The 19291-nt window shown below is 35.4% G+C and overlaps 1 protein-coding gene across 1 annotated transcript in view; it reads right to left on the bottom strand.

Annotated features, from left to right (window-relative positions):
• Window positions 1-19291, bottom strand: part of RYR2 (ryanodine receptor 2) — a gene marked incomplete at its 5' end in the record, with an annotated part of 583561 nt that overhangs the window by 373972 nt on the left and 190298 nt on the right. The window contains 2 exons of the mRNA XM_023519246.1: window positions 1476-1597; window positions 12566-12730. Of these exons, the coding sequence (XP_023375014.1) occupies window positions 1476-1597; window positions 12566-12730 (287 nt within the window). The remainder of the gene's footprint in view (window positions 1-1475; window positions 1598-12565; window positions 12731-19291) is intronic.

A 19291-nucleotide genomic window follows, 5' to 3' on the forward strand; every position in this document is an offset into this window, starting at 1 on the left:
AACAATACTATTTTTTTTAATTTTTAAAATTTTTTGTTTTTTGGGTTTTTATTGTTTATTTTAGATGGAGTCTCAAATAGAGAATGCTATGAATGCTATGGCATAAGCCTAGCTAACAGTAACCTTGAATTCCTGAGTTCAAGCAGCCCTCCCTCCTGAGTAGCTGGGACTACAGGCACCTGCCACAACACCCAGTTAATTTTTGTCTTTTTAGTAGAGACGGGGTCTCACTCTTGCTCAGGCTGGTCTCAAGCTCCTGAGCTAAAGTGATCCTCACAGCTCAGCCTCCCAGAGTGCTGGGATTTCAGGTGTGAGTCACCATATCTGGCCTACACACCACCATTTAAAAACAGCTCTTACCAAATTGGATAGAAAAGCAAGATCTAATTATACATTGCCTATAAGTAATGCACTTACAGGTAATATACAAATGATACTTTGTATACAAATAGATTGAAGGGCATACAGTGCTAATCCCAAAGAAAGAAATGAAAACTACATCATACAGAGTAGACATCATAGCAAACTAGATAGCAGAGACAAAGTAATTTCATAATGATAAAGCAATCAATTCATCAAAAGGACAAAATCTTAAACATTTATGCATCTAATAACAGAGCTTCAAAATACATGGAAAAAAGGGAACAAGAGAAACAGGGAAGCCCATCATTATAGTCAGATATTTAATACCTTTCAGCAATTAATAGAACAAACAGACTGAAAAACAATATGGAAATTAAAGACCTAAACAAGACTATCAGCCAACTAGATCACACTGACAGTTTTGAACACGCCACCTAACAAGAGCAGAATGCAATTTCTTTTCAAGTGCTCGTGGAAAGAACATTGACCCATATTGAACCTATTCGGATCCATAAAACAAGTCTCAAAGTATTTAAAGCATTCGATCATACGTAGTATACTCTCTGGCCATAACGACAGTAAATTAAAAATAACATAAAAATCTCAGGAAAATCCCCAAATAGTTAGAAACTAAGTAATGCAGAAGAACTCTATCAAAGGTCAGTATATCTGTAGTATTGGTATGTTATCAGAAAGAGTTTGTCCACAAGTTTGATTTAGTTTTTAGATATGCAATTATTTCAGTTCTTAGGTGGAAAAATTTAGTTATTATAAGAATCACTTTAAAAAAAAAAATCAAAACCCACCAAGTATCTGGACTTCGTGGCCCTCATCATAAAAGGAAATTATACACGTCCGGCACAGGAAGACTAATTATAAAATAATCTTAACCTATAGCTATCCATTACAATCATACAGCCAATTTCTAAAACCACATTTTTTTAAAGTTCATTGCAACCAAGAAAGACATAAAATCATCTGACCAGCCCTTCCTAGTATATTCTGTTGAACCACCAAACTGGACGCTCAGATATGTCGCATGTCTTCTTAGAACTGTTTACTGGTAAACCCAGTGATGAAATATCAGCCAACTAAAACAAGAGAGAAAGTACCTAATGAATCTATTGAAAAGGAAGACGGTGCTCCGGATGACTCGAGCGGTGCGTGACTCTTCGTGCTGAGATCTGGATAAATTCAAGCCATCATCCATGTGGCCTTCATGGTGCATGATAGCCTGGAAGAAAGCAAAACCAACGCCATTACTACAGCATCTCCATCCCACACTAAGGAGCTAAGGAGAGACACACTGCACCCCTAGGGTGACCCGATTTTAAAATCTGTAAGGTGGGACAACATGGCCGGGGGGCGGAGCGGGGGCGGGGCAGGGGACGGGGCAGGGTCTGACAACAAGGCAAACTTTGATAATCAGTTCTCGATAATCACTTCTCAGCAATTATTTATTACAGTTTAACATTATAAAATTAACAAAAATAATATAAAACTCACATTCTGGCGAAATAGCCATATGGCGGCCAAAAACCCTATATTCCCTTCTTGTTCTCCAGCCGGTTTGTGCATTCTTTCCAAAAATGGGGACTTTTTAAAAATGCCGTGGGACTGTCCCACCAAAATTGGGACGTCTGGTCACCCTATGCACCCCATGAGCCATGGCAATCAATGGAATCTGAGGACAGTGCAGGGGTGAGCGAACCCATTATGTTCAGATAAATAATATGCACAGGTTCCTATACACATTAGACATTCCATACATTTATTTAGTTACCGTTTCTAAAAAATGATTCAATAATGTATTGAGTTGAGCAAAACAAACAACAGAGCCTTTTTATCTATCTAGGTTCAAGGACTGATCCACAGCCTAAGCAAACTTGGTACCAAACAGCAAGGGAAACATTATATGGGCACACCTGTAATACACGAGCTCTGACTATAGACTGGGTAGTCAATAAATGTTGAAAGATGCATCAAAGGCATCTTTTGTTATTAGTTTTTTTGCTTTTGAATTTTCTATGAAAGTATAACATTAGGAGAGAGACGTGTAAGTCTTAAATGAAAAGCTCTGTGATTTTCACAAAGTAGACACCCTCTGTAACCAACACCTTGATCTGGAAAGAGATTTACAGGCACCTTAAGATTACCCTTACTGAATGGTGCCTGTGGCTCAAGGAGTAGGGCACCTGCCCCATATACCAGAGATGGGGGGTTCAAACCCAGCCCCAGCCAAAAAAAAAAAAAAAAGATCCCCCTTAGCACTGCCTTTCTATTTGATCCTTCACAAAGTTCACCCTCTTCCAGACTTTTAGCAACGTGGATCAGTGGCATACTATATATAAGTAGAACAATTGAGCACATTTGTGCCTGGCTTTCTTCATTCAACATTTATGGCAAAGTTACTAATACACCTACTCAGGCGTACTGAACTACATTTATTAACTGGAACTATTACCATAAACTCTCTAGAAAGCCATTATAAAGAGGAACTCTTATACCAAAATCAATAAGATGTAGATGTTTCTATCCAAAAGCAATATTCTAGCCTTAAATGCTTTCATTAATAAAGAAAAAATAGATGAAAATGAACTTAAAGTCATTGTAAGGCTCTAATAAAAGAACAGCAAATAAAGTTGAAAGTGTAACTAATGAAGATAAAAAGAGAAATTAATAAACTAGAAGCTAAACAAAAAGGATTAATAAACCAAACCCAATATTTGATTCTTTTAGACAATGAACAAAATAAACTTCTCATAAACTAGGCTAAAGATAGACAGGAAGCAGACACAGATAATTAGAAATTATAATAATAATGTGTGCAACTCTTTTGTGAAAAAAAAATAGGGTATTTCAGAGAAATAGCACAGATTTCTATCAAACTAAAAATCAAAAGGAATCCCACCCCAACAAAGTAGAAAATGTGATTAAACCAGTTTCTTTAGAAAAGACTGGAAAGATAAGTTATGAGTCAATATTTATAAGACATAAGACTAGATGGTTTCATAGGCAAGCTTTGATAAACCTTCAATGAACAGATACTTTTAAGAGTAGCCTATTCTAGACTAGGGGTTGGCAAACTGTGGCTCATCACCAGTTTTTGTATAGCCCATGAACTATGAGTGTCTTTTACATTTTTCATGAGTTGAAAAATAACCCCAAAGAATGATATTATGACATGTGAAAATTCATACAGGAAAACTGCATAAAATTCATATTTTGGTATCTGTAAATAAAGAGAATTTCCCTATGAATATGTATATAATAATTCTGAAAAAAATACAGTAGAACCTCTGTAAGTTGACCACCCAAGGGGCTGTAACTAACTGAACATTAGGAACTAGACCTGCTGTACACTGAGAACATGTACTGAGTTTCCAGTCTATGCAAATTAGGTCAGCTTAAGGAGGTGGCCAATGTAAGGAGGTGGTCAAGTATAGAGGTTCTACTGTTTTTATTATATCTAGTAGACTGTCAAAATAATAATACCCTATGGTGAAAAAGGATTTATTCTATGAATTCAAAGATTCTTCAATAATTGGATGTCTGGTAACTTACTTTATTAACAAATTAAAGGACATGAAATCATAATTTTTATCTCTTTCAATTAATAAAACTCAGCAATCATTGCTATTTTTTAAAAGCTAAGCAAAATAGAAATAGGAGATTATTTAAATGTGAAAATAATTTCACTTCAGAAAATACGCTGAGCTGAACTGACAACCAGTGTAGATGAAACACAGCAAGCTGAGACAAAAAGGGGACCTAGGTAAAATAACCAGAAAAAAAAAGGAATAAAAATAAAATTTCGTAGACAATGAAATGGCTTAGGGACACACCATCACCAAAGAAAACAAAATGAGTGCTTTGCAAGACACCTGAGAAGCAAAGTGTAGAGAAAAGGTCAGAGAGATAAGAACCTTGAGAGAGGAGACGGGATGGAGGGGGAAACTAGTCCTGTTCTGAGAAAGAAACTAGCAAACTAAAATGGCATGAAAACAGAAACAAAGACATGGTCAAACAACACTTCACTTAGTTTTAACAACATCTAAGTGTGCTGGGCGGCCCCTGTGGCTCAAGGGAGTGGGGTGCCAGCCCCCTATGCTGGAGGTGGCAGGTTCAAACCCAGCCCCAGCCAAAAACTGCAAAAAAAAAAAAAAATAAGTGTGCTGATTAAAATCCTTGGTTCCAGATGCATTTCATAATTCAGAGTTCTTCAGATATTTTTTTGAAGTCCTATGGAGTATAATGAACACCCCCAGGGGCTGTTACTCCATAATTAGCAAAGTTCTACTTCTGCAGCAAAATATTAAGATTCAATGATAATAACTTAGAATTAATTAGGTTTTCTCTTTTACGGCCTGTAAAGTTGATTTCACGTTACTTCACTAACATAAGCAAGACTGTTTAGTTTTTTACTCACACTTGTCAACTATTCTAGGAAGGCAAGCTTTAGGTTGTCTAGGATAGAGGATATAAGTCCCATTCTGACTCTAATCCATGGTTGAAGAACAAGATCACAGAACAATGATTAGGAACCCTGGGCATTACTGGAGCAGACTGAAGATGGGGTGGCCAGAGGTAAGAGGAGCGATCTGGGTTGTCATGGGAAGGAGCCTGGAATTATTATGGGGGGTAAGGCTCAGTCATGAAGGGTTGAACGCAGGTCAGAATGGAGTCAGAAGAGGTGAGGCTGCGGGTAGAGAGACTGATGAGGGGGTTTGGGAACAGTGCACACAAAGACCATGAACTCTGAATTAGATTTGTAAGGATGAAGCAGAGGGGCCTAAGATGAGGCACAGTCAGAAGATAAATTTGTCAGGACTTTAATTAATTCATCAGAATAAAGCAAGAAAATAGTGGACCCCGATACTTAGTTCCATACAACATAGTTAAAAGATAGCATGTAAAATCTGTTCTAGAGTTTACAGTACCCCCCAAAATCATTTTATTTCCAACTATTTAAACTTGTAATGAAAAAGTACATTCAGAATGTGGCTTTAAAAATTAATTCGAGAGGGCCAGGCATGGGTACTAGAAGATGTGTTCCACTTCCATCCAGGTTAATACAAAAGATGTAAAGTCTCCATCTTTTTTAGTGGCTGAATAATATTCAATGGTGTACATACACCACAAATTGTTAGTCCACTCCTGGGTCAGCAGGCATATAGGCTGTTTCTGCGTTTTGGTAAAACAGTCCAGTGCAAATGTCTTTATGATAAAATGTGCCCAGTAATGGGATTGCAAGATTAAATGGGAGGTCTAGTTTGAGTTCTTTGAGGATTCTCCATATTTCCTTCCAAAAAAGCTGTAGTGGACTTCAGTCCTACCAGCAGTATAAAAGTGTTCCTTTTCTCCACAGCCACACCAGCATCTGCAGCTTTGAGATTTTGTGATGTGAGCCATTCTCACTGGGGTTAGGTGATATCTCAGGGTGGTTTTGATTTGCATTTCTCTGATAATTAGAGGTGATGACCATTTTTTCATATGTTTGTTATCCATTCTTTAGAAGGCTTCTTCAGAGAAGGTTCTGTTCATGTCTCTTTGCCCAGTGATATAAGGGATTGCTGTTTCTTCTTATACTGCTTACTTTGAGTTCTCTATAGATCCTGGTTATCAAGCTCTTGTCTGATTCATAATATGCAAATATCTTTCCCCATTCTAATGGTTGTCTGTTTGCTTTGGTTGTTGTCTCCTTAGCTATACAGAAGCTATTAAGTTTAATTAAGTCCCATTTGTTTACTTTGGTGGTTGTTGCAATCGCCACTAGAGTCTTCTTCATAAAATTTTTCCCCAGGCCAATACCTTCAAGTGTTTTCCCCACATTTTCTTTGAGGATTTTTATTGTTTCATGCCTTAGATTTAAATCTTTTATCCATCTTGAATCAATTTTAGTGAGTGGAGAAAGGCGTGAGTCCAGTTTCAGCCTTTTACATGTGGATATCCAGTTCTACCAGCAGCATTTGTTGAATAGGGATTCTTTCCCCCTGTTTATGTTCTTATTTGGTTTATCAAAGATCAGGTGGCTATAAGAGGTTAGTTTCATCTCATGGTTCTATTTGGTTCCAGATGTCTGTGTCCCTATTTTTGTGCCACTACTATGCTGTTTTAATCGCTATGGCCTTGTAGTATAGCCTAAAGTCTGGTATGCTGATTCCCTGACCTTGATTTTATTATTAAGAATTGCCTTAGCTATACATCATTTTTTCTGGTTCCATACAAAATGAAGGATTATTTTTTCCAAATCTTGAAAGAATGATAATGGTATTTTAATGAGGATTGCTTTGAATCTATAGATTGCTTTAGGAAGTATAGACATTTTGACAATTTTGATTCTTCCTAGCCATGAGCTTGGTATATTCTTCCATTTATTAATATCTTCTGCTACTTCTTTTCCTAGGGTTTTGTAATTTTCTTTATAGAGGTCCTTTACTTCTTTTGTTAGGTATATTCCTAGGTATTTAATTTTATCTGAAGCTACTATGAAGGAAATGGTGCCCTTCATTGTCTTCTTATCTGGGCTGTTACTGGCACATACAAAGGAGACAGAATTGTGGATATTAAGTTTATATCTGAGACATTACTATATTGTTTGATCACTTCCAGGAGTCTTGTGGTTGAGTCTTGGGGCTTCTCTAAGTATAAGATCATATTGTTGGCAAGGAGGGAGAGTTAGACTTCCTCTACTCCCATTTGGATGCCCTTTATTTCCTTTTCCTGCCTGATTGTATTGGCTAGAACTTCCAGCACTATGTTGAATAGTAATGGTGACAGAGGAACTTGTCTGGAACTTGTCTGGTTCCAGTTCTGAGTGCAAAAGCTTTCAGTTTTACTCCATTCAGTATAATATTAGCTGTGGGTTGGTCATAGATGGCTTCAATCAGTTTAAGAATCAGTGTCACATATGCCTGTAATCTTACGTGTTCTAATTAGAAAAGAATGCTGAATTTCATCAAATGCTTTTTCTGCATCTATTGAGAGAATCATATGGTCTTTGTTTTTGCTTCTGTTTATGTGGTGAATTATGTTTATGGACTTGTATATGTTAAACCAGCCTTGCGTCCTTTGGATGAAATCATTTAATTATGATGTATGACTTTTTAAATGATAAGCTATAAGCTTTTGGCCAGGATTTTATTGAGAATTTTTGTATCCATATTCATTAGCAAAATTGGTCTGAAGTTCTCCTTTTTAGTTGGGTGTTTTCCTGACTTTGGTATCCGGGTGATGTTTGCTTCATAGAACATGTTGGCGAAGATTCCTTCCTTCTCAATTTTTTGGAATAGTTACTATAGAGTGGGTATCAGCTTCTTTAAAGGTTTGACAGAATTCTGGTGGGAAGCCATCATCTGGACCAGGAAATTTTTTGTTGTGAAATTTTTAAATTTTTTTTTTTATCTCAGTGCTTGAAAATAGGCTATTCAGGAAATCTGTTTCTTCTTGATTAACTCTAGGAAAAGGGTTATGATTCCACATATTGATCCATTTCCTCCACATTATCAAATTTCTGGGTATAGAGTTTCTTATAGTATTCAGTGATATCTCTTCTCTATGGCATCTGTTATTATTTCTCCTTTATTGTTTCTTCTTGAGGTTACTATTGTTGTTATGTTTGAGGAAATAAACAATTTCCTCTTTTATCTACTCTGAACCCAACTATCATTCAGTATAAGGTTGTTTAATTACTATGCCTTTGTGTGGGAATTGTTGAAGTTGAGTTCCACCTTTATAGCACTGTGGTCTAAGAAGAGACAAGGTATAATTTCTATTCCTTTCATTTTGCTGAGGTGTGATTTGTATCCTAGGATCTGATCTATTTTGGAGTGTATGCCATGAGCTGACAAGAAAAAGTATCTTCTTTTGCTTTGAGGTGGTGTATTCTGTATATGTCTATTAATCCCATTTGTTCTAGGGTCACATTTAAGTCCTTTGTATCTTTGTTTAGTTTCTGTTTAGAGGATCTGTTCGGTTTTGTCAGAGGAGTGTTAAAGTCCCCAGTTCTTAAGGTGTTATGGGATATCATATTGCTCAAACCTCTCAATGCCTGTTTCATAAATCTGGGAGCATTTCATTTAGGTGCATAAATATTTAAAATTGAGATTTCTTCTTGTTGTACTGTTCCTTTAACCAACATGAAATGTCCATCTTTGTCTTTCTTAACTTTAAGTCCTTTGAATCCACTTGCATTTTAGAATAAGATTGCAAACCCTCCTTTCTTCTGATTTCCATTTGTTTGAAATACTTTTTTCTATACCTTAACCCAAGTTTTGATTTGTCTTTCAGGGCTAGTTGTGTCTTCTAGAGACCGCATATGGATGGCTTGATTTTTTATCCACTCAGCCAACATGTGCCTCTTCAGTGGTGTATTCAATTCATTGACATTTATTGAGAGCATTGATAAGTGTGGTAGAATTTTATTTATCTTGTTATGAGAAAGTCTGTTGGATAATTTTATTTTTTGTGCCATTGTGGAAGCTAAGTTTTGACCTTTAGCTTCTGAGTATTTACTTTGCCACTGGTCCATCATGATGGTTAGTTTTCAGAACAGGTCTAAGTATTTCCTATAGCTGAAGTCTTGTTGTGGCTAATGTCCACAGTGCTTGTATATCCATGAAAGATTTAATTTCTCCATCAATTTTGTAGCTCAGTTTAGCGGGATACAGAATTCCGGGTTGAAAATTGTTTTGTTTAACAATATTGAAGATGGATGACCATGTTCTTCTGGCTTGGAAAATTTCAGCTGAAAAGTCTGCTGTCATCCTAATGGCTATGCCCTTGCAGGTCAGTTGGTACTTACTCCTAGCTGCCTGCAGTATTTTCTCCTTCATCTTCTTGTGAAATCTATTTTGAAATTTCACCTTTCTGGTGGACACTGACATTTAACAACATAGAGTACAGTGTGGAAAATCCAATAAAATCACCCTCACTCAATTAAAAATTAAAAGCCCAACAACAAAACTCATCTCTACTGTCACAAGCAATGGTAGTGTTCATTCTTGAATGTGGTTTGAATTGGAAGGAGGCATAGGCAAGGAGTGGGGGTATAGGAAGGAGTTTCTAAAATATAGAGCTTAGAATTCTGTAGAACCCACATTGCAAAAGTATTAAAATTAATATAAATAATATAACTGATTTAACTTAATAGGTTAAAAATATTTTCATTTCATCGTGTAATGAATATAGAAACTTTTAATGAGCATTTCATTTCTTCCATTTTCATATTTTATGTTAAAAGTCTAGCATGTATTTTAGACTTACAGAATATCTTAATTCAAACACTCAATTTTTATTAAAAATACTTGGTTTTAGAATTCATGGTATTTATAGTTGAAAAAGTATATTCATATATCCAAGTTGTTTTGAATATACATAAAAATTTCTAAACTTAATAAAGTATGTTTTAAATTTAAATTAATTCAAATTAAAACTAAAGATGTTCTTCCTCTAGCACTAGCTACATGAAAATAGGAAAAAGGCCCATGTAGCTAGTACCTACTGAAATAGACAATACAGCACTAGAAACTTCAATTTTACGGAAATTATGAAGAGCCAGTGCAATCATAAAAAAGTATCACACAAACCAGAATGTGAGGCATTCTTTAACTGGGCTAGATTTTTATAAGCCTCAATGCCACAGGGCAAGAATAAGGTAAAGATCTGTTCTAGATTAAGAAAATGAATACTTCTTGGTGGGTGGGTGGGTGCCAAAGAGAGAGAGAGACTGAGACTGAAAAAGTATAAAAATGAATAATTGCATGAACTTTGCATCCTGATTTTAATGAACTACAAAAGACTTTATTGGGATAATAAAAATGTGAATATGAACAGGATATTAGATGATGGAAAAGAATTATCATAATAGTAATATAATGTCACTGTGGATGTTTACGTATGTGAGATACCAAAAAAAAGAAATGATAGGAGGAAAGCAAATCTCCCTAACGATAGTAGTTGTTAAATCTTACCCTTTTAACTTTTTTCATATTTGAAATTTTTTCTAAATAAAATATTAAGAAGAAATAAATATGCTAATGAATAAATAAATATGCTAAATAGGGTAGAAGAACCATAGCCAAAATCATTATGAAAATTAAAATGTGCTTTAAAGCTGAATCAACCTCTTTTGGTACCATCTTCACTACAGTAGCTATTTACTTTGCAAATGCCAACCCAGCTCACCATGGTTCATAATTCTGCATCGCTAATGCACTTAGAGACCAACTCAACTAGAACTCCACACCCTTGAAAGTACATGCTTTCATTTAGAAAAATTCTATTGAGCACCTAGTATAGTTCTAGCATTTTGCTAGATACTATAAATACAGAAACAAAAGACCCCACTCCAGTCTCAGAGTCTAGTAACGGAGACAGAGTAACTTACAGCTACACATCTTTGTCTTGTCCTTTCCTTTCTGCACCTTCCCCATAGGCTAAGAACTGAACTTGAACCTTAAGCAGCTGCAGCAATTTGGACCCAAACATGGAACAATATAGATAAGGGTTATATTTTGTTGGGTAAAAGATGTCATATACAGGAGAAGACACATATGGTTTCATTTATGTGAAGTTCTACATCAGGCAAAACTAACCTATAGTGGAAAAAGAACACAAGAGCAGCTGCCCCCGGGAAAAAGGAACAGGGGTAACCTGGGAAAGAAACCTGGGCCAGTTGTAGGGAAACGGACAAGTCCCACATAGAGATAAGCATACCCAATTACCAACTCTCTCCAGCTACATTTTTGTAAGTCAATGTATATATATTTTACCTTAAAAAATTGAAAATAATTCATAGTAATAATCCAGTTTAACACAGCAGGGAGTTGGACATGAAAATGAAAGAAGAGCAGGAAAACACTGAAAATGTTTAACGTGAACTCAGACACATGGGGTCCATTCAACTATTTTATTTACTATTTTGTTGTGTGTGCATTTGAATTTTCCATAATAAAAAAGTTTTCAAATGCCAACCCAAGTCACAAGAAGGACCGCTTCATGAACATCGAATAGATACCAATATATTTAAATTTATGAGACTAGATCAAAGACCTAAAAGGCAAATGATCATCTCATTATAAAGATGGGAGAGGTTTTGCAGAATTTTCTGAGGATCTCCATCCAAATCTCTGAGGGAGACAGTACGAGGAAGCAGTCAGGCAAAATCTCATCAATGCCTCAGACTTCACGAACATCAGCACATGTACAGATTATGATTAATACATCTATTGAAAATAAAAATGTCTGCCTTGCCAAAAGCCTTCCCTTCATGGTTTCACATTTCCAAAAATAATATGTATCTCATTATTTGTTTCTGTGCACTGTGTTGCATGCCATGTGTAAAATTATGAACATTCTAGTACCATGTACTCCCTCAGGGAGCTCACAAATTACGGGGTGGTAGGAAGAAACAAAGAGAGAGAGAAAAGGAGAGAGAAAGAAAGGAGTGATGCAGACTTGTAAGCAAAACTGCACAGGGGTATATATAACCTTTAATAACCTACATACAAATATTATCAGAAGAAGGAGGAAGTAGCTGATAAGATAGGAATAATTTCTAAGATGATTTTTAAATTGAATTCTTGGATGAGCTATAGGAGTCAGGCAGACAAAAATGTTTTCAAAGGTTTTCCAAATAGAAGAAACAGTCCATGCAAAGGCACAGGTTTATAAAAGTCATCTGTTTTTATTCTGTTTTGTTTTATTTTGAGGAGCTACAAAGAGTATGCTGCAAGTTACATGCTGGGGAAATTAAAGACAATGCCTATAAATTAGGAAAAGAATAGGAGAACGGCACAGGCCAGGAAGAATATCACCACCACCAAAAAGGGGGATATTTGTCTTGTCTAGCAGACATCCCCTTGTCTAGCAAGGGTTAGGGTTAGGGTTAGCAAGGGGATGTAAGCAGCATGGAAGACAAAGTGAATTTAGGCAGACTAAGCTACAGTCCAGAACATACTACTATATATTTCTTCATTTAATGTTTAAATACATCAGCCCTATAATCCCACACATCCATGATGTAATGTCCGGCAAAGTTCATTTTATGCAACCAAAAAGTTTATTATGGCGGGATTTGACCTTGGGTATTTAAAATTACGAACTTTAGCAGGTAGCTGAAATAGTGACCTCTTTTAATTTGTGCTTGTGTATCTTATTCATAAAAAATGACTGGCATAAATGTGCTTTTCTATAAGCTTACCTTACGTTGTATAGATCCCATTCTTACAGACTTCACATCCACAGACTGGTAAGTAAGCCACAGGCCTGTGTCTACGTGTTGTATGAAGCACACAGAGTCGCCATATTTTATTTCAGATGTTCCCATTCCATCAACTTCTTTTCTTACCCCTACATCCAATTTTTCCTATGGAGAAAGGGTGGGAAAAGATTAGCAAATGTTTTAAAAATACAAGTGTATGGCTATAAAACTTTGCCTTGTTGTCAATCTGTTTCTTGAAAAATTCAGTCCTCTGAAGTCCTTTGAAATAATAATGATCAAACAATCTAACAGTTCATCCGCTATTGAAAGTCAAAGTGGCAAATTGCAAAAAATAAATAGCATATTCTTGAATCATTCACATTAGCAAAAAATTATTTTGGCCATAACATAAACATTTATATTGTTTAGTGAAAAACTCCAAATTAGAGACATTAAACAGTAGTTTAGGCTTAATAATCTTCTTGAGGTTTTTTTTTTTATTTTTTGCCATTATTGATAGTTAAGAATACACGCTTCTACTATAGAAATATTCAGTTTTGGTTCCAAACTCTGCCACTTAGCAAGTTAATTAAAAATTTTAAGTTTCAGTTTTCTCATCTAAAACTAGAGCTAATAAAAGTACTTCCCTGAAGGATCAAAAAATGAGATAATGTATATAGTTTCAGAATAGTGCCTAGTATAAAATAAACTTTAGTAAATTTTTCTTTTCTTTTTTTTTTTTGCACTTTTTGGCCAGAGCTGGGTTATGAGCCCCCCACCTCCAGATCATATGGGGCTGGTGCTCTACTCCTTTGGTAGTGAGTGGCCACCCCACTTTAGTAAATTTTTGATGATTTCAACAATGATAATGGTGATAAGGATGATGTGATATGATTTTTAAAAAACTAAAACTGTAATTCAATTTCTGATACTGCCATTTCCCACTTGGACAATAGGGGCTTTCACTCTTAAAGAGCTATTATGCCAACCTTCATCTTCTAGGAAGAAGCAATCAATCCTCTGCTAGGAAAAAGCAATCAATCCTCTCATACCTACTAAATGTTTCTTTCAAATCCCTATTTATTTTCATATTTCATCTTCCAATATGTACCCTTTCAATTTTTCTCCCATACTTAAACCTGATCTTCAGAAACTCACTATATCTTTAAATGCTGCAAAGTCTATAAAAAAAATAATGAGAAAATTAAACACCTTCTTTCTTATTTTTTTATTTTTCTTATGTTTCTTATTTTTTTTCATCCTTGGTCTAACTTTCCTTGCTTTAAGTTTCTTCCATATCTTTGTTTATTTCACTTCTGTTTGAAATTATAGTTACACAAATATTTTTGAAGATTAGGCTGGTGAAAATTTATGTCTGCTATATTAAAGGAACAATTCCCAACCCCAAATTTGACAGGTTTTTCATGCAATTTTCATGCTGTACTAATAATTAATGACCCTAAAATGATTATAACATTTGTAACATCTGTAAACAATTCAAACTTAAAATAAAAATGAGTTAAAACTCTCAACACAAAACAAAGTCATCTAAGAAAAAAAGACAGTTATAAAGTTGATTTAATCATTATGTACATAACTTGAAAACTTATTCTAAGTATTTGAAATAAAACAGATAATAAACAATTTCAATTTTATTCTATCAAACAAGACAAACCACTAATCTACTTATAGCAACCCAGTCAACAGGAAAATTAAATTGGGGGGGGGAGGATGTAACAATGTAATACAGAATAGAGCAAACAGTGAATCTTGATGATTCTTTCTGTTTTTTCTTTTATCCAAGGAAATTAGTATGTCATTTAATTATTTATGTGCTTGTGGGTTGTGTTTAGAGTTAAAGTTATGCTTTGTTTGCTTTTCACTGAAGTGGTTTCCCACACTCTCTAGAAGACTTAACTGTGAAATGTCACAGTGATTCTATTTTCATAATTACTGTGACCCTGGAGTCAGGTAAGAACTGCTAAAGTGACATTAGAAAAAAAGAATTATGATCATTTGGTTGAATGAAACACCAAAGGCCATTCATGTTCTTTCCTTCTTTTATTTCATGTCATTTTCTATAGTTCAGGCCGAGGAGTATTTTAGATAAAATAATCCACATGCTTCGAAAGAACATAAGCTGAAGCATAGCATGAGCAGACAGTGTAACACCTGGTAAAAGCGTCTAACAGAAAATTAGCTTGCACTACTAGAAGTAAAGCGTCCACATTAGGTTAGCAATAATCTTACCAACACCCCGTATTAGCTGCACTATATCTAAATTAGTGGCCTTTCATTTTGGCATAGCCCTTTAAGATTTTATTCTTCTTTTCATTTGTTCTGCTTTGGGAAATGATGGAGTAGTTTAGCTGAACCATTTTCTTATGGATAACTATTATAAAAATGCTCCTCAGAATCTACTTAAAGGCATTTGAGAGGGACCAAATCAGGTAGAAATTGAAGAGTGGATTTCTCTCAAAGGGCAAGTAGCAGCTAGGGTGATTTGAAAATCGCTGTTGTCTCCTTTGCGGTATACCCTGCCCAGTCTGCCTTTTAACAGTAGCAACAGAAGGTCTCTGCCTTCCTGGACTGAGGTATCAGAAAATACACGTTGGGACTCACAAATAGCCAGAAAATAACATAAGCTAAATCTTAGAGTAAAGAGAGATCCACAAAATCTTATATAATTCATCCAAATTCTTGCTGGCCACTAAACTATGCCTTCCTGGGAGAGGCAGAATAGTATATGACAGCTGATGGAAGCTGAAAGAACTGGGAAAAACCATAAGACACTGCTCACTGCAAAAGAGAGAAAAACTGGAGTTTCAAGCCAACAAAGTTAGCAACATGCAAAGCCAAAGTCACTATTCAGAAAAAAAAACTTAACAAAATTCAGAGTCTTTATAATCCACCACTTCTAATATCAAATATGCTGTTGAATTTGTGAAAATTCAACAAATGTGCTGTTGAGTTGTGAAAAAATTAAAAAATGTGCCTCATGTAGTATACAGGCAATACAAATCAATACAAAGATGATCTGGATATTATTGATACAATTTAATAGATAAGAACTTTAAAGCAACTATTACAAATATAAAATATGTCCAAAGATAAAAAGGAAAATATACGCATAATGAGTAAACAGATGGAGCCAAAATGTTAATGATATAAAAATAAAACACAATAAAAAGATGAAAACAATAACTGAAATACAAACTAACCTGGATCACCTTAAGTTTCAATTGAATTTGTATGAAAAAGTTAATTAAGTAGAAAGTAAATCAATAGAAATTTTCCAATCTGAAGATCATATTGCCATAAAAAGCACCCTAACTTAGGTACTGTGGAAGATATTTTCTCTCTTGGTCTATGTATTCTTGTAGTACATTGTACTTCCACTAATAGGTCAAGGTTGGCACTTTATTGAAATTATTCCTCAAATGCCTTCTTTACACCTAGTTTGACTATTATTCAGCTTTTGGAGAGCAAGAATAATATGCTGGATTCCTCTACCCTGACCACCATATCCTTAGGACTGGAATAGAACCTGCAAATGTCAGGTATTTGATGAAACTTTGTTGAATATATGAATGAATTTCTAAAGATAAATTAATTCTCTCATACATTCCTCCAGATATCCCATAGAAAATGAGTTGACAAACCACTCCCTATTCAAATAATCCTATTCATGAATGCTTGAAAAAAATCTAGTTTTCAAATGTATATCAAAATGGTTGCAAAAGTTAGAAAAATTGGCCTGAAAAATATTAAGTTATATTTTGGTACAAGATACATAAAACTGGTTTATTATGAAGTCAAAACTATTTCTGAAGGACTGTGGCCTTATTAACTGGCACATATACATTAGATATATCAACCCAGACTCATAAGAAAGCTAAAACAAGTCCTGAAGGAATATTTCTTATTACACAGCCCAGGTAGTTCAGAAGGATTCCTCTAGCATTAGTTAAAATCATCATATGTATCAAAACTATTCTGTCAGCTGACTAAGAGGTAGGAAAAAGACCTTATTCTTAGATGATAAAGTTTTATTTATTTTTTAATAGTTAGATGTCCTTAAGATAAATAATGATGAAAGTTAGAAAAAAATGAAAAATTAAAAAGAAATTTTTAAAGACTTGCTCCTTTATGGTGCTATATTGCAGCAGGTAATAGTTGGTCACTAAGAAATATAAATATAAATATGTTACAGAGTAAGAGAAATTGCTGGGACTGACATACTTAGTTCTTCCAGGGTAGACATGCAACAAAAAAATAATAGCTCTCTTTACCCCTGGGGTTCAGAAATCTCAGGAGGAGATACTCGGGTGAGCAAGCTTGTGGAAAGAAGGAATTCAAAAATTTCTCATGTGGAAAGGGTCTTTGAGGGGCTTTCACAGCAGTGGTGAAACAAGGTCACAGAGCCTAAGAAGAAGCCCCCCACACCTCGTACACAGGATATCTTCCCTTTGAGTGTGAGCAAGGCAAATCAATATGATGGATTACCACTCCTGTGATTAGGTTGTATTACATGTGTACAGCAAAGGTCAAAGGATCCTGCAGGTTAATTAAGTGTCCTGATTAGACAATTCTGAGTAAATCAAATGGCAGATTATCCTGAATGGGTCTTATTTATTTATTAAGTCATTTGTACATAGATTGTAAATACATTTATGCCATTATGGGATTCAATGTGTTGATGAGCCATTTAAAAGGGTGTAGGCCTTCCCTGAGGACACAGCTAGCTACAAACAGCTATTGCCCGTGGGGTTCCATCCTGCTCTCTATATTCCTTCCCTGACTGCCTGTGGACAACAGCGTCACACCCAAGAGTTCCAGCTGCCCATAACCATCCTTGACAGGCCACTAGGGATATCAGGCTTACTTTTCCAGCCCCCCTAGTCTCACAAAGCAAATCCATGTAGTAAACTCCTTAATATATACACACATCTCCTACTGGCTCTGCTTCTCTGGCTGAACCCTGACTGACACACTTGTTAGTAATCAAGGAAGTTTTCAGTGGGTTCACTCTCATGCTTACTGCCACTAAAAAGATCAGCATAAAAACTATAACCGTTTTCTACATTTCCTGTAAAACTGTAATTGTAATTCTAATATACTTTCTAGTATATTATCGATGGCACATGTGATAAGGTTACTTCAAAAATTCTTTCAAACTTAATCCTAATTGAGTACAAAATTAATCTCCACTGATAACTTTGTATAACCATTTTGATAAGAAAAAAAGCACCCCAAGTTATTTATTTTTAAGGTATTTAATCACTTAATCACTGGACAACTGTAATAGTCAGGTGATGATGGGGAGCAACAGATCTATGCAATCTGTTAGTATTATTAAAGTTTTTGTGTTGACTAAAGAGGGCTTCAGTTCAAAGTCGGAACTTCAGGTTCAAAGTCTGGATCTGCCACATAACTTACTGAAGCCTCAGTTTCCTCAACTCTATAATAAAAATCAAAAATTGTACCTAAACTTCACAGGGTTGTACTAGTTGCCCGAGATAATACAGGAAAGGTGCTTGGCACACTGTTGGGCACATAATAATTTGTTAGTCATTATGCTTGTCATCATTGTACAAAAATGTATGTTGTTAAAGATCTTAAATGTTTTTCTGAAACAAGAATAAAAATCCAAATAAAAATAACATAGTAAAATATAGCCTAAAAATGGCCTGTTCTATTTTTTTGCCAATTGTTTCACAATCCTTGTAATGTCATTGGCAGTATTACTTGAGGCTGCTATTCCATCATTTCAATAATTCATTGTGTATAGGGGAGGGAAAACTGAAGGAATCACCTAAAAAAATGTTTTAGTGGGTTCTTAACTTGAAAATTTTACATCAGTTGGAGTGGGGGTTATAATATATACATGATTGGCAAGATTTACCTTTTGACTAAAACTGACATTTCAACACACTTGAAAGAGATAATTAAAAGTTTTAAAACTATAGAAAATAAAGAATATGTCTAAGAAAATCTCCGCTTAATCAAATTCCATCGTTCATTATGTAGAATATTTTCCTTAAGACAGAATCAACATAGATTATAAACTATTTCCTATTTTATTCTGTTTCTTTTGAATGCATAGGGCTGTCAGCAATTGTCAATTATTCCATCAAATCCTAAATTTGAGATTAGCGACTGACATTCACATTAGTGCCAAGGACACCCCAGTGACGATCAAGGAAAATGCTCTTTATGTCAATTAGTAATATGGGATTTTAAAGACAGTCTCACTAATGAATCTTAGGTCAGAATGATCTTGACGATTTGTAAAATTTTAAGGATGTACTTAGACTTTCAAAGAGGCCTCACACAGAGACAAGGAACTGCTGATGTAAATGCAAGAGTTTGGGAGTGTTAATTTTCATTCCAGAATTTTAGGAAGTCATACTCCAGGATGGAGCCCATGGCTCAGTGGGTAGGGCGCCAGCCACACACACTGAAGCTAGTGGGTTTGAACCCGGCCTGGGCCAGCTAAGACAGCAATGACACCCCCAACAACAACAAAAAGGGTGGCTGGGCATTGTGGTGGGACCCTGTGGTCCTAGCTACTTGGAAGGCTGAGGCAAGAGAATCACTTAAACCCAAGAGTTTGAGGTTGCTGTGAGCTGTGATGCCACAGCACTTTACCGAGGTTAACAGCTTGAGACTCTGTTCCCCCTTCCCCCCAAAAATGGGCAGTGCCTGTGGCTCAAAGGAGTAGGG

This window comes from Otolemur garnettii, unplaced genomic scaffold, assembly GCF_000181295.1.
Source record: "Otolemur garnettii isolate 467f Iridium unplaced genomic scaffold, OtoGar3 scaffold00165, whole genome shotgun sequence".
NCBI classification, from domain to species: Eukaryota; Metazoa; Chordata; class Mammalia; order Primates; family Galagidae; genus Otolemur; species Otolemur garnettii.